The 14,295-nt window shown below is 41.7% G+C and overlaps 1 protein-coding gene across 1 annotated transcript in view; it reads left to right on the forward strand.

Annotated features, from left to right (window-relative positions):
- Positions 1-14,295, forward strand: part of VWF (von Willebrand factor) — a 219,884-nt gene that overhangs the window by 178,783 nt on the left and 26,806 nt on the right. Inside the window, exons 39-43 of the mRNA XM_006862763.1 lie at positions 4,308-4,410; positions 4,868-4,942; positions 6,211-6,315; positions 7,411-7,616; positions 12,500-12,649. Of these exons, the coding sequence (XP_006862825.1) occupies positions 4,308-4,410; positions 4,868-4,942; positions 6,211-6,315; positions 7,411-7,616; positions 12,500-12,649 (639 nt within the window). The remainder of the gene's footprint in view (positions 1-4,307; positions 4,411-4,867; positions 4,943-6,210; positions 6,316-7,410; positions 7,617-12,499; positions 12,650-14,295) is intronic.

Consider the following 14,295-nt stretch of genomic DNA (forward strand, 5'->3'; position numbering starts at 1 on the left):
TTTTTACCCTTTTTTGGGTTTGTTCTTCTATCTTAGTGGTATTGAGAGACTTGTCTTCCAGCTAACTGATTCTTCCTTCCATCTCATCTATTCTACTCCTCTGCCCTTTCAGAGAGTTTTCTATTTCTGCCATTTTGTTGTTGATTGTTTGGACCTCTTTCTGTAGGTTTTGGATTGTTATCAATGTTGTATCTATCTTGTTTGATTGTTCCTGTAGCGCTTTTCTGACTTCTTCCTTATTTTTCTCAACTCCATTGTAAAGTGTTTTGAGACATTTTATAATCATTTTTGTGAATTCTTTCTCAGGTATCGCCAAGGCCTGCCCTCCTTCCAGCATGGAGTGAAGGTGTACTTCTAGTTTATTTGTCTCAGATATTTTATCTTTTTTCTGGACATGTGCCCATATGGTCATCTGCTTTTGCTTCTTGGACATGTTTAATGTTTATCTGTGGCCCTGATAATTAATTAAGTATGTATTTTGGTAATTTTTTATGTTTTCTGATTACCTCCAGGAAGATGTGATCAGGATGTGGTCTTCCCTTTTCACTTTCCTTATTTCTTAACTCAGAGTAACTTTTTGGGGCCTCAGTTGGTCCTGAGCCTCGGCGGGGGACCGTTTGGGCCTCAGGCGGGTGGGTTGAGCCTAGGGCAGGTGGTTTGGGCCTCTGGGGGCCTGGGCATCGGTGACCGGGCTGCAGGAGGGTTGGACCTCGGGCCGGTGGTTTGTGCCTCAGGCTGGTGGTTTGGGCCTCAGGCAGGCAGTTTGGGCCTCAGGGGGCTTGGGTATCAGCAGCTGGGCATTGGGCAGCTTGTGACTCAGTGGGCGGGTTGGGCGGATTGGGCCTCAGGGTCCTGTGCCTCGGGGACCGGGCTGAGGGTGGGTTGGGTCTCAGGGGCACTGGGCCTTGACGACTGGGCTACGCGGTGGGTTGGGCCTCCGGGTCCCTGGGTCTCAGCGACCTGGCTATGCGGAGGGTTGGGCCTTGGTTGGGCCTGGTCCTTTGTGACCAGTCTGTGGGCGGGTTGGGCCTCAGGGCAGGCCTTGGCCTTAGTGGGAGTGTCTGGGCCTTGGGAGGGCCTTGGCCTCAGTGGGCGGGCCTGTGCCTTTGGTGTTCCTGAGCCTCAGTGCCTTGGCAGAGGGCTGGTCTAGGCCGGGGCAGTAGAGGGCTGGGGATCGTGGCTGCAGGGAGGTAGTGTCCGTATTTGATGACATAAAAAATGCCTCTCTCAGTGTCTCTGCACCGTGGGTACCCCAAATTTTCTGATATCTGCACCGATATCCCTCTCTATTTGTTAGGTTTTGTTTGTTTATACTTCCTTTTCTCTGGAAATGCAGCCTTCTAAGTGGGGTTGGTCTAGCCCTGCATTCCAAGGTCTGCAGGGGGCAGAGGCACTCGCCGGCACGGGCGCGAAAGCGGGAGCCACGTGCAGGCAGGCAAAAGCTTAAAATGCCTGTAATTCCTCAGCAATTTGATCTTTAAAAAAAACGAGTTCAGAATGTTGAAATATAAGATCTGATGTTTGTTCAAAGGCTGTCTGTCTGCTAGACAGAGGTTTCTTATGTGCGATTCCGCCCCTCTTCCCCAAGACTGCCCTACCTGAGCTGCCTGGTCAGGGAAGCGCCGGAAGTCCTCTCTTGAAAAATTCTTTTTCCAGGTACTTAAACATAACATCTATTCTTATATTTTAATAAATATACATTCTTTTAATGACGCCCCCAATATTTGAGGAAGCTATATAAAAATTTTAAATCTCTACCTTCAGATTTTGTGTGACACTGAACCAATTCTGAACTGCCAAAGGTTAGAGAAATCCAGTTGATAAGATGATTACTGATAGAGTATATTTAGAGCCTCTTGCTAAATATAATCCATACCTATTCTAAAGCTGACTATACCACTGTCATTGGACACATAAAAGAGAGAACCTGCATTTTCTATTGTCTGTGATAAATTAGTGTCAAGAGTAGATATTACAGAAAAATAAATGTAGTTCCACGTGGGCCATTAATTTTAAAAACTAAGTGATTTTGACTCATGGTGACCTCATGTGTGTCAGAGTAGAGCTATACTTCATATAATTTCCTTCCTTCTTTCTTTCTTTTTGTTGTTGAAAATATACACAGCAGAATATACACCAATTCAAACTTTTCTACATGTATAATTCAGTGACATTGATTACTTTCTTCAAGTTATGCAGTCATTCTGACCCTCTTTCCCCAACTTGTTGCTTTCCCATTAACATAAACTCACTGCTCCCTTGGCTTTCTAGCTAACCTTTTGAGTTGCTGTCAATTTGATGCCATTTAGATCGTTATTTTAAAAGCGCTCAATGCTCAGGGCAGACGTTCTTTGCTAACTTGAATCAACAGTGAACTCTCCTGGAAGCAGCAGTTAGGAAATCAAATGACATATTGTAATGAGCAAATCTTCTGCAAAATATCTCTTAAAAGTGTTAAAAAGCAAAGACATCACTTTGAATACTAAGGTGTGCCTGACCCAAATTATGATATTTTCAGCCACTTAATATCCATGTGAAAGCTGGATATTGAATAAGGAAGGCTGAAGAAGAATTGATGCTATTGAATTAATAAACCATGGACTGCCAGAAGAATGAACAAATCCGAAAGAAATAGACAACTCCTTAGAAGCAAGGATGGTGAGACTTTGTCTCACATACATGCCCGAACTATCTCTTCTGATGACATGGAGGGAACAGTCCCCAAACAAGGACCTGGTCAAGTGGAGGGTCATTGAAAAAGAGAAAGACCCGCAATGAGATGGATTGACAAGGTAGCTATAGCAGTGGGCTCAAACAGGAACAATTGTGAGGACTGGACAGTATTTCATTCTATTGTACATAGGGTCTTTTTGAGTCGAAACCAACTTGACAGTACCTAACAGCAACAATATTGTTTATTTTAAAGAAAACTTCAGGAGATAGTTTTGGTGTAAGGTTTAATGTGTAAAGATTATTTCAGGGCAGTAACTTCAGACCTTCATTTAAATTCAGTGACTCCAAAAAAGTCTGGATTCCATGATAATTTGGAATTCTGTGTAACATTTCCTTTCTTTTGATTAGGGTCTTCTAGAGGACTTTGATCAGAATGTTTAGTAATGGTAACCAGGCACCATTCAATTTTTTTTTTCTTCTGTTGTGGCAAAGGAAACAACTGTTCATAGAGGCAGTTAGCTGTATATTTCATTTTCTCCTTGTATTCCTCAGTTGGTCCAGGGGCACAGAGCAAGTTGTTGTATCATGGATGGCTGCTGCAAATGTTTAAGACCCCAGGCACTATACAACAAACTAGGAGGTAGAACAGAAGCATTAAGTACAATATTAGGACAATTAAGTAGGATGTGTAGAACTTTCAATGGCTGATTTTTTTATTGTTGTAAAAAATGTATAGCAGAACATTTTTCAGAAGTACATTTTAGTGAGATCAGCTTTATTAATCATGTTATGCAACCATCACCCATAATCACTGCTAGATTTCTGGTCACCATAAACAGAAACACTGCTTTCCAAACAATGGCCCTTGTTTTCTCCTTCCCTCCCTTCCCTTGATAATCACTAATAAATTTTGATATCTATACATTTGGAACTGACTTGCCAGTACATAACAACAACAAATATACATTTGCCTAGGGATCCTTGGTAGCATAGTGAGTTATGAGTTGGGCTGCTAACCACAAGGTCAGCAGTTTGAATCTACCAGGTGCCCCTTGGGAGAAAGAGAGGCTTTCTGCTCATGTAAAAAGTTACAGCCTCAGAAACCCTATATGGGGTCACTATGAGTTAGAACCGACTCAACAGCATACATCCACCACCACCACCATACATTTACCTCATCATATAAGTGAGATAATAAAATATCTGCCCTTTTAGACACTGGCTTTTCAGAAGCATAACCACTAGCCTTTCTTCTGAGATACCTCTGGGTTAGCAGCCAAGAGTGTTAATCATTTATATAACCAAGGGACTCCAGTGTGATACAAGAACTCTCATTTTCTTGCTTAGCTATTACAGTGCCACCATCAGAGAAGACCGAAATGAATGCTGCTAAGTTTCTTAAATGTGTAACTTGTGGTCCATGAGTTTACATGACAGGATGGAGATAACCTTTCTGAGAGCACCTAATGCTTCTACATCTTTTTCCTCTCAACCTGCTTTTATTCATCTTTGAGGGTCTGAAATGTCTAGGAACCAAGCCAGGAGAGAAGTGAGGGAGAACTGAATTACATGGACTCCGAGACTCTGGGTCCTGAAGCATTCTTGAACCACTCTTTCCTTTGTTTTCCTCTCAGTTTCTGGAAACCTGGGTTCCAGACCACCAACCTTGTCAGATCTGCATATGCCTGAGTGGGCGAAAGGTCAACTGCACCTCACAGCCCTGCCCAACAGCCAGAGGTGAGTGTGTCCACCCCTCCTTGGGGCTCTTGGAGGAAGAAGAGCTTCCATTCCCATCAAGCCACACTATCTTCAGACCTTATAAATCACAACCAAACCTTGGGCCCCTAGATTAATTTCCTTGACCCAACCTTCCTCCTTGGTGCTAGCCCTACCCTTCTTTACTTCCCTGGGCTTGGGGTTCCCCATTCTGACCTGAAGTGGACCATCTTGGAGTTTAACTGCTCTCCTTGACCCTCAGACTCATAGACTCTTGAAGGGTAAATTTGAAGTAATCAGCAGGACACAAAGCGAGAGACTCATTTTCTCAGAGTTCCCATATCTGATTTCTTGTGGGCTTACTATACAGGCTTCAGGGTGGTTTTCAATGAACGAGAGTCTGCAACATTATTCACTGCTTTCCTGGCTGTATTATTGTTTATTTCTCTCTGACTTAGTGGCCATTCTTTCTTTACAGCTCCTACATGTGGCCCGTGTGAAGTGGCCCGCCTCCGCCAGAGTCAAGACCAGTGCTGCCCAGAGTATGAGTGTGGTATGTGTCCTACGTTTGACATTTATTCAGGGTTCAAGCTCCACTTGTAGAGGAACTGTGTTGTGGATGTTGGAAGGTAGATATAGTCCTAGCCACAGAGAGTTGAAATGTACTGGTAAGCATTGTTTGGATTTTCCAAACAGTGGAAAGAGAAACCTCTGGAAATTAGGATTTGCTTACCAGAAACGTTTTGCAGTGGATTATTAAGCTTAGAACGTGAAAGTATATGGAAAAGAATGATATATTCACTGAGGTGATGGGCCATAGAGATTTACTTAAATAGTTGTGCCAAAGGAACCCATTTTTCTTTCCAATAACATTCTGGGATACTAGATACAGAGAAGACCACACATAGGGCACCTTGAATCAACAAGTTAATTATTTGTTAAAAGGTTTCATGATAGGTTTGCACACTAAATTGTGAATAGTGGCCTGAATAATGGTATAATCCAATGAATTCTGAGCTGATAGAAGTGAAGTAAGAGATTTCTAGTGGCCTTGTCTCTGCTTTGTCCAATGCTTTTCTTGGACTGCACAGCCTGTGACACTGACAATGATGCAAAGTCATCCAGGGAGAGCAAATAGATGGTCCAAAGATCTAAGATGAATGAAATCTGAGAAATTTACTTATGCTGGTGAAATCTATCAGGGATAAATAAAAATTCTGTGGGGAAGGGAAATCTGGGGAACAATTTGTGAAAAATAGGTTTTAGAGAATGTTAATGGTAGAGAGAACTAGAGGGATCCTTTAGTTCAAGTCCCTCACAACTTATTAAGCTCCTACATTGTGCCAAGTACTATGTCTATATTATTTCAGTGCATCTCCAGATTAGCCTTAAAGGTAGAGTTTCCATGTTACAAAAGAAGAAACTGAGATCTGCCGATTTCAAGTGATACAAGTGATACGACTTAGATCAGGAATCCTAGAAGGTGATGATAAGGTTATCACATGACTAGGATCTATCAATTAATCTATCTATTATCTATCCATCCATTATATCATTATCATCACTTATTTAAAACCGTGGAGTGCTGGTGTGGTGCTGTGGGTGTAATGCTCTGGACTGCATGGTCGGCAGTTCAAGCTCACCAGCTACTCCTTGGAAACCCTATAAAGGGTTGCTATAAATCAGAACCAATTGATGGCACTTAACAACAATTTAAAACAGTTGAAGTCTTCTTGTATAGGAATGTAGGATCTCACTCACAGATGATAAAAGAGTACTTCTCTGAACACTGAGTGGATATCTCTCTTTCTTGGTCCTTAGTGTGTGACCTGGTGAACTGTGACTTGCCCCCAATGCCTCACTGTGAAGGTGGCCTCCAGCCAACACTGACCAATCCTGGCGAGTGCAGACCCAGCTTCACGTGTGGTAAAGTCTCTGTGAATGGGGAGGGGCTGGGGTGGTCACTCTTACCTGGTGCAGAGAATGTAATCTCCTTCAGTCAAAGATCATGTCATTCTATGTATTGTAGTTAGCTTAATCTGCTTTCAGGGTATATCTAGAACAGAAGAATTTAAGTAACACCTGGACTAAAGGTGTCCTCTAGAATTTTCTTCTAGCTGTCTGCTGCTGAAGATGTGCTGGAGATGAGTACAGTCCAAGTACCTCCCTCTTGGGCATACTAAAAAGCAGTCAGGTTGAGGTGGGAAGGATTCTAGAAACCAATCTTTATTTGCCTTCATCCTCCCATATCCCAGGTGAAGGAAGAAATTTTCCCTTGGCTTGGCCTCATCATTAGATTTTATTATCAAACTAATTGATAGGTTTTTTTTTTTCCTTTGTAGTTTGTATATTTAATTATCAAATGCTTTAATTTAAGCAAAATGTCAAGAAAGCTAATTCTATATTTAGCTACTGAAAATACCTTCTCTAAGTCAAGTGGTATTCTTGTCCTGTTGATTGAGAACCTGGCTTCACTTGAGTTCTTAGATATAAGACTCTGAGGGTGGGAGGATAAGATGTTACATATGGTAGAAGTTGGGAGTAGGCATAGAACACAGAGATAGGATTTGGCATTTATAAGATGAGATTGATGACTGGCATTCTTTTCTTCAACATTATTGGAGGACCTACAATAGAGGACCATAGATAATGCAGCTATGGTATGCTCAGGGTTTCCTGCAGTTAACTGGGCCTTAGATTTCTATATCTGGGGTCCCTGAGAATCAGTAGCTGAAAGGATCCCACCTCTTCCAGATATACATGAAGGTAATAGAGCAGGACACAGGCTTTTCTGCATGAGAATGCCTAACTTCATAGCTCTCCTTTTGATTAATGTTTTTATTGTTCTGCAGGCTAACAGTTTTTAGGTATAACTGAATGTCTTGCAGCTGGGCTCACATGCATTACTAATTTAATATTCTGGGTCTAGACCTTACATTATAGCTGAATATTCATGAACCCCTGGCTGGTTGTAATGCTCATGTGGCAGAACTAAGGGCATCTCTTTGTGCTACAACTCAGCCTGCAGGAAGGAGGAGTGCAGACAGGAGCCCCCACCTGCCTGCCCCCCACACCGGACACCAACCCTTCAGAAGACCCAGTGTTGTGATGAGTATGAGTGTGTTTGCAATTGTGTCAACTCTACAGTGAGCTGCCCTCTGGGATATCTGGCCTCAGTCATCACCAATGACTGTGGTTGTAGCACAACCACCTGCCTCCCTGACAAGGTAAGGGCTGCTGACTTGGGGATGATGGTCAGACATGAGCTCTTCATGGAAGAGTCACCTCTACAAACCCTTCCTTTCCTGCCCAGAGGAATTGGGATTCCAGCTTCAGCATAAATGAAAATGTAGTCATTCCAGGAGGTATAGAGATGCACTCAGCATCATTGGATGCTGAGTTACAAACAATGTATAAGATGTGGTCCCTACTTTTAAATAACTTATTTATAGGTTAGATAAGAAAATACAGTAGAATGGATGATTTGGTGTTGTTGTTAAGTGCTGTAGGGTAGGTTCCAACTCATAGTAACCCTATATAGCATTTCCAAGGAAGGGATGTTGGGTTTGAATCACCAATTTTTGGTTAGCACTCATTTGTTAATTGCCATTAATTCATCTACCTATCCAGTGTTCACTGAGAAAGTAGTATTATACAAGAACAGCTACTGGATTAAGTGCTATAGGAGAAATATAAGATGGAGTCCCTACTCGTGGTCTTATCAGCACATATAAGAGAATGATCTATAAACTAAACATAAGAAAGTGTCAATGAATGATACAGACATTAAATGTGGATAACAATTGTATAGGGGAGAGATCCACCAAGAAGAGCTATCAAGAAAGTTTTAATCGAAGGCAATGGAAATGAAGAATGGGAGTTGAAATGAGCCCGAATTGCAGCTGGAAGGCCTGAGGATGTTGTTGTTGTTAGGTGCCATCAAGTCGGTACCGACTCATGGTGACCCTATGCACAACAGAACGAAACGCTGCCCAGTCCTGGGATAACTTCAAAATGTTGCCACACTTGAGCCCATTGATCTGCTACTTTGCTAATCCATCTCGCTGTGGGTCTTCCTATTTTTCTTTGACCTTCTACCTTACCAAACATAATATCCTTCTCCAGCGACTGGTTCCTCCTGACAATATGTCCGAAGTATGAGAGATGAAGTTTGGCTATCCTGGCTTCCAAGAGCACTCTGGCTGTACTTCTTCCAACACAAATCTATTGGTTCTTTTGGCAGCCTACGACACTTTCAATATTCTCATCTAGCACCATAACTCAAAAGCATCAGTTCTTCTATGGTCTTCCTTATTCACTGTACAGCTTTCGCATGTATATGAGGTTATTGAAAATACCATGGCTTTTGTCAGGCACACCTTAGTCCTCAAGCTGACATCTTTGCTCTTCAACACTTTAAAAAGGTCTTGTGCAACAGAGTTGCATAATGCAATATGTTATTTGATTTCTTGGCTGCTGCTTCCTTGAGTGTTGATGGTGGATTCCAGAAAAATGAAGTCTTTGACAACTTCAATCTTTTCTCCTTTGATAAGAATGTTGTTTATTGGTTCAGTAGTGAGGATTTTTGTTTTCTTTACATTGAGATGCAGTACATACTGAAGTCTATGGTCTTTTGTCTTCATCAGGAAGTATTTTAAGTCCTCTTCACTTTCAGCAAGCAAAGTTGTATCATCTGCATATCACAGATTGTTAATGAGACTTCCTCCAATCCTGATGCCACATTCTTCATATAAGCCAGCTTCTCAGATTATTTGCTCAGCATACAGGCCTGAGAATAGTCACAGTTTGCTGAGTTATTGAGGGAAAGTTCTGGAATGAGTAACTAAAAGTAGTTGCAGTTTTCTTTCCCTATAAGAGAAAAGAGCCTGTAAGGGCAAGAACAGATGTTCATTCACCTGGATGTTTTAGACCTTTGCTTCTTCTGGGTGCTCTTCCAGCTCAAGGTGTCTAAGTGTCCAAGTTCTGGAAAAGTAGGAGCAAGTCTAAGAGGTGACAGTTGGCTGCTGCTGCTTTCATTGATATTCTCTTTTTCTTTCTTCTTTGGCTCTTTTCTTTATTCGTGTTTCTTTTTTTTTTGAATTATGTGATAGTTTACATGGGAGAACATTAGTTTTACATTCATTCTATCATATATCATCTCATTGCCATGATTACAATCTCCTCCATGCATCATCAACCAACCAAAGTGTATACCCTGCAAGCCTGCCCCCCACACCGCCCTGGTCTTCAGCACACAGCCCTCTCCCTCTCTGGATCTAAAGTCCCCAGCTGCTCCATCACTCCACGTCATCGTCTTTGCCTCCATCTCATGCATCACTGCTTCAATGGGTAGGGTCTCGCTCTCTGCTCTTCTCCCTTGATGGTCCTAGGGACCTCCGCTTCTAGACTGGAAAGTTTTTATTAATGTTTCTTATGTCTCTTTAATCTATAGTAACCCCCTCTTTTATGCCATTTTAAATTATTGAAGAAGCTGGTCATTTGTCCTGTAGAATGTCATCTGGATTTGACTGATGGCTTTCTTATGGTTTTACTTGATGTGTTTCTTCATTCCCTATATTTCTAGTAAAGTTGTGCTACAGTAAAATTATGCTTAAGGCAATTCCTAGGTTTACCTCTCTACCGAAAGCAGTTAAGATTTGTTTGCAGTTCTTTTTGTCCCAAGAATAAAACCCATTAGAGATGGACAGTGAAAATACTTGGTTTTAACATTACTTGGGAGGAATCTTATTGGACAATTGTTAAATCACTTAGCTGCTAACCAAAAGAGCCATGGTTCAAACTCACCAGCCACTCCATTAATTAAATTGTTGATGGGGAAAACTTGATGTTGGAGAAAAGACTGATATCAACTGAACTGAGTAATTAGTCTTGTCTTTAAAAGTAGGATAGCTGAACATTATGTGCCTCCTAAGTTTCATGCAGTAGGTAACACATACAGCATTGTCTATGATATATTTTTGCAAATCACAGTCACCTCCCCCACAAATTGAACTTGAATGTAATTAATCACTAGGATTAATGGCTAGGTCTGACATCTAGTTTATGAGATATGACATTCTGCTTCCATAAGATTTCAGCCTTGGAAACCATGCAGGGCAGTTCTACTCTGGCCTGTAGGGTTGTGCTGAGTCCTAATGGATTCAGTGACAATGGATTTTTGTGACAGCACTCGAGATCATTGTTTCCTCTGTATGGTTATTCTAATGACTTGATATCCAGTTTATCAGATATTTCCATTTTCAGTTTTTAGGATTTGTTCTTGCTGTATTTTTAATTTAAATTTTTTAAAAATGTAAAACACTTAAATGATTACCAAATCAAATTATAAAGCAAAATCAATTGCTAAAAGTCTCACTTCTAGCCTTGTCTTTGCTGCTTTGTTCCTTCTTTCTACTCTATAATTTTACCATTTTTATTAGTTTTTGGCATATCCTCCCATATTTTTTGAAAATGTAAGAATTTTTATATTTATATTTCTTCTCATTTATCATAGAAAGAATAGTATATTATAAATTCAGTCCTAACATATATACTGAAGACTTCTATATCAACATATGAATATCTTCCTGTTTCCTTTTTATAGCTGCATGGATACATCTTAGTTTATTTTACTAGTCTCTGTTGATGGACGTTTGAATAGTTTTAGTCTTTTGCTACTACTAATAATGCTGTAACAAATAACATTGTGTATTGGTCTTTTTTTTTTTTTTAAAGTTTTTATTGTGAATTATGTGATAGTTTACGGGGTGAACATTAGCTTTACATTCACCCTATCTTATTTCATTTCATTGCAATGATCACAGTCCTCTGCATGCATCATCAAACAACCAAAGGGTACACCCCACAAGCCTGCCCCCTGGCCATCGGCACACAGCCCCTCTCCCTTCCTGAGTCCAGAGTCCCCAGCTGCTCCATCTCTCCATGTCATCATCTCTGCCTGCATCTCTGGTGTCACTGCTTCTCTAGATAGGGTCCTGCACTCCACTCTTCTCCCTTGATGGTCCCAGCCATATGGTTTTGACAGATGCACTAGGGATGGATTCTTAGACAGGAGATACTGGGTCAAATGATAAATGACACTAGACCTCTCCTGTTGTTGTTAGGCACTGTCAAGTCAGTTCTAACTCATAGGACCCTGCATAGGGTTTTCAAGGAGCACCTGGTGAGTTTGAACTGCTGACCTTGCAGTTCAAACCAACCTTGTGGTCCAGTTCAGGTTGGTAACATTTTCTAATAAACTTCTTGCTAGGTCTCAACTCAATAAATTAATTATGCAAAACCTAGGAGACTAAGCAGATAGATGATAATGGTTGAAAAATATTTGTACTTGTATGAATGAGGGTAGAGATCTGTTCTATGTAATTTTAGAGGACAGAACTGAGACTAATTAAACAATTGCCATTACCCTGGTCAGTAGCTTCCTTAACACCTCATTCCTACAAAATAAAGACTAAACATTGAATATGGTCGACATCCCAGGCTTTATGTATTGGGATCCCAACCAAGCCCTTATAATCTCATTTCCCACATCCCTTCCATAACCTATACGCCTTACAAATAGGATCCTTTGTCCTGAAACACATCTCATATTCTGTGTCTCAGAGCCTGGCCTGTTATGATCTCTGTCACTTGTGGGCCGTGAGGGAACACTTATTCACAGTACCTGCCCAATCTCCCTTTACCTTCAATTCACTCCAAGATGGGTTCCAAGGTCAAGGGCACTATTGACTCTTGGCTGTCAGAATAGAGATTAGCTTTTGGTGTAAATAAGGAGTTAAATTCAGTAAAGGCATGTGTGAAACTGGCCAGAAGCAGTCAGTGTGTTACTACTGGGCCTGTGGACCATGGAGGCCTCTCAAGGAACCACTTCCAGGGTTGACCAGGGATGCCTTTTCTAAGGCTGGTGGCATGGAATGGCAAAGGACAAAATCTACTTTAGAAACATTTATGCATATGGGACAAGGCCATGTTGGCTTTATTTATTGCTGTATTCTCAGCATCTAGTACAACTTCCAACACAGTAGTCACTTATGAACTGCTTGTTTAAATAAGCCAAATGAGTTACCTCATGGAAATCTTGTGTTTGCAGGTGTGTGTCCACCGAGGTACCATCTACCCTGTGGGCCGGTTCTGGGAGGAGGGCTGTGATGTGTGCACCTGCACCGACATGGAGGATGCTGTAATGGGCTTGCGTGTGACCCAGTGCTCCCAGAAACCCTGTGAAGAGGGTTGTAGGTCGGTAAGTAGAGCACAGGAGCTGGTACTGCAGAGCAGCCAGGGGAGGGATGGAGGAAGGGGACCTCAGGAGGGAGCAAGAAAGGCCCTATACTAATCTCTGGTTCAAGGCCAGAAGTGAGGGGAAAAAGGAGATCAGGCGGCTAAAGAGGAAGGAGCTTGAAGACAAGATTTCTGGGTTATCCTTCTGTGATTCTGTCTTTGGCTTGTGGTCATATCTATTGTAAGCTCCAGAGGGCTATGGGGTGGGTTTGAGCAGAGATGTAGAGCGGATTAAAGGTCTAGAAAGGAGATTTGATATTTTTTCCTCACTCTACTACCTTCAGACATTACTTAGCCTATTCCTAGAGCAGACATATGTCCTGAATTTTCTGGGATTTGTCCCAGTTTTAAGACACTATAGTATTTCCACATAGATTAGTGATTTTCAAACCATGTTTATAGTTTGAGGTACAGAACATGTGACTATTGCTTCCAAATTCTGTTTTTAATTCTTGTGGTGGTGTGTCCCTAAGGTAGCCATGTGTTCTGGTATGTATGTCCTACTCTTGTACATTTGAGACTGATCAGACCCCAGAAAAAGAGGGAGCAGTGGTCTGCAGGGAATCTGTGGGTCATATTTTGCTTGTGGATTTTACACTATTCTCTGTCAGTAGGTGACATTACAAACAGCATTTCCAGGGCAGGTAAGCACATACATTTTGAGGTTGCTTTGCAAGTGTTGGTAGCAGTGGAAACAGTGTTCTTGGCATTGTCTCCAAGGTATATAGCTTGATGATAGAATGGGAAACCTCAGAGAGAACCTCAAAATGGAAGAGTCCATTCCACTCATCTACTTCTCTGCCTGTACTGTTGGACTGAGGGTGAGAGTTGGTTGCTAAGGCACCTTTGGGAGAGCATGGTGCTCTGGTATCCAGGTGTGCCTTTGGAGACTATTAAGTTTTGGAAACCATTGGTCTCTGTCTCATCACACAGGCTAGGGAAGACAATGGAGATGATTTCTTAGCAAATAAAGCAAGTGCTGTTTCAAAGTCATTGAAAAAATAAATTTGGAACCCAGTATATTTTGTGCATTTGGGTTGTCAGGAACAAAACTTACCCAAGCTAGCTAAATAAAAAGGAAACTTATGGAAGCTCAGAAAGGAACCTCTAAGAAATTAAGTGCAAGAAATCTGGGTGCATATCATGGAAAGAGTAGTCCTGGTGTGGCACTGTAGGATAAGCACTGAACTGCTAACCACAAGGTCAATGGTTCAAACCCATCAGCCACTGCTCAGCAACCCTATACACAGTCACCATGAGTCAGTACTTAAAACAACAACAATCATGGAGGAGACCCAGGTTCATTCCCGGCCCATGCCCCTCATCCACAGCTACCACGTCTCTGTCAGTGGAGCCCTGTGTGTTGCTGTGATGCTAAACACGTTCAGCAGAAATTCTAGACTAAGACTGACTATGAAGATAGGCTCAGTGATCTGCATCTGAGAGTCTGTCAATGAAAACCCTATGGATCACAATGTCTGATTCCCAGTGGATCCTGGGGATGGCGCAGGACCATACAGCATTTGTTCCCTTGTGCATGGGTCTCCAAGAGTCAGAGGCCAACTTTACATCTGTTTATAACAGCAACATTCATAGACAATAGACAAT

The sequence above is a fragment of the Chrysochloris asiatica genome, unplaced genomic scaffold (assembly GCF_000296735.1).
Source record: "Chrysochloris asiatica unplaced genomic scaffold, ChrAsi1.0 scaffold00050, whole genome shotgun sequence".
Lineage (NCBI taxonomy): Eukaryota > Metazoa > Chordata > Mammalia > Afrosoricida > Chrysochloridae > Chrysochloris > Chrysochloris asiatica.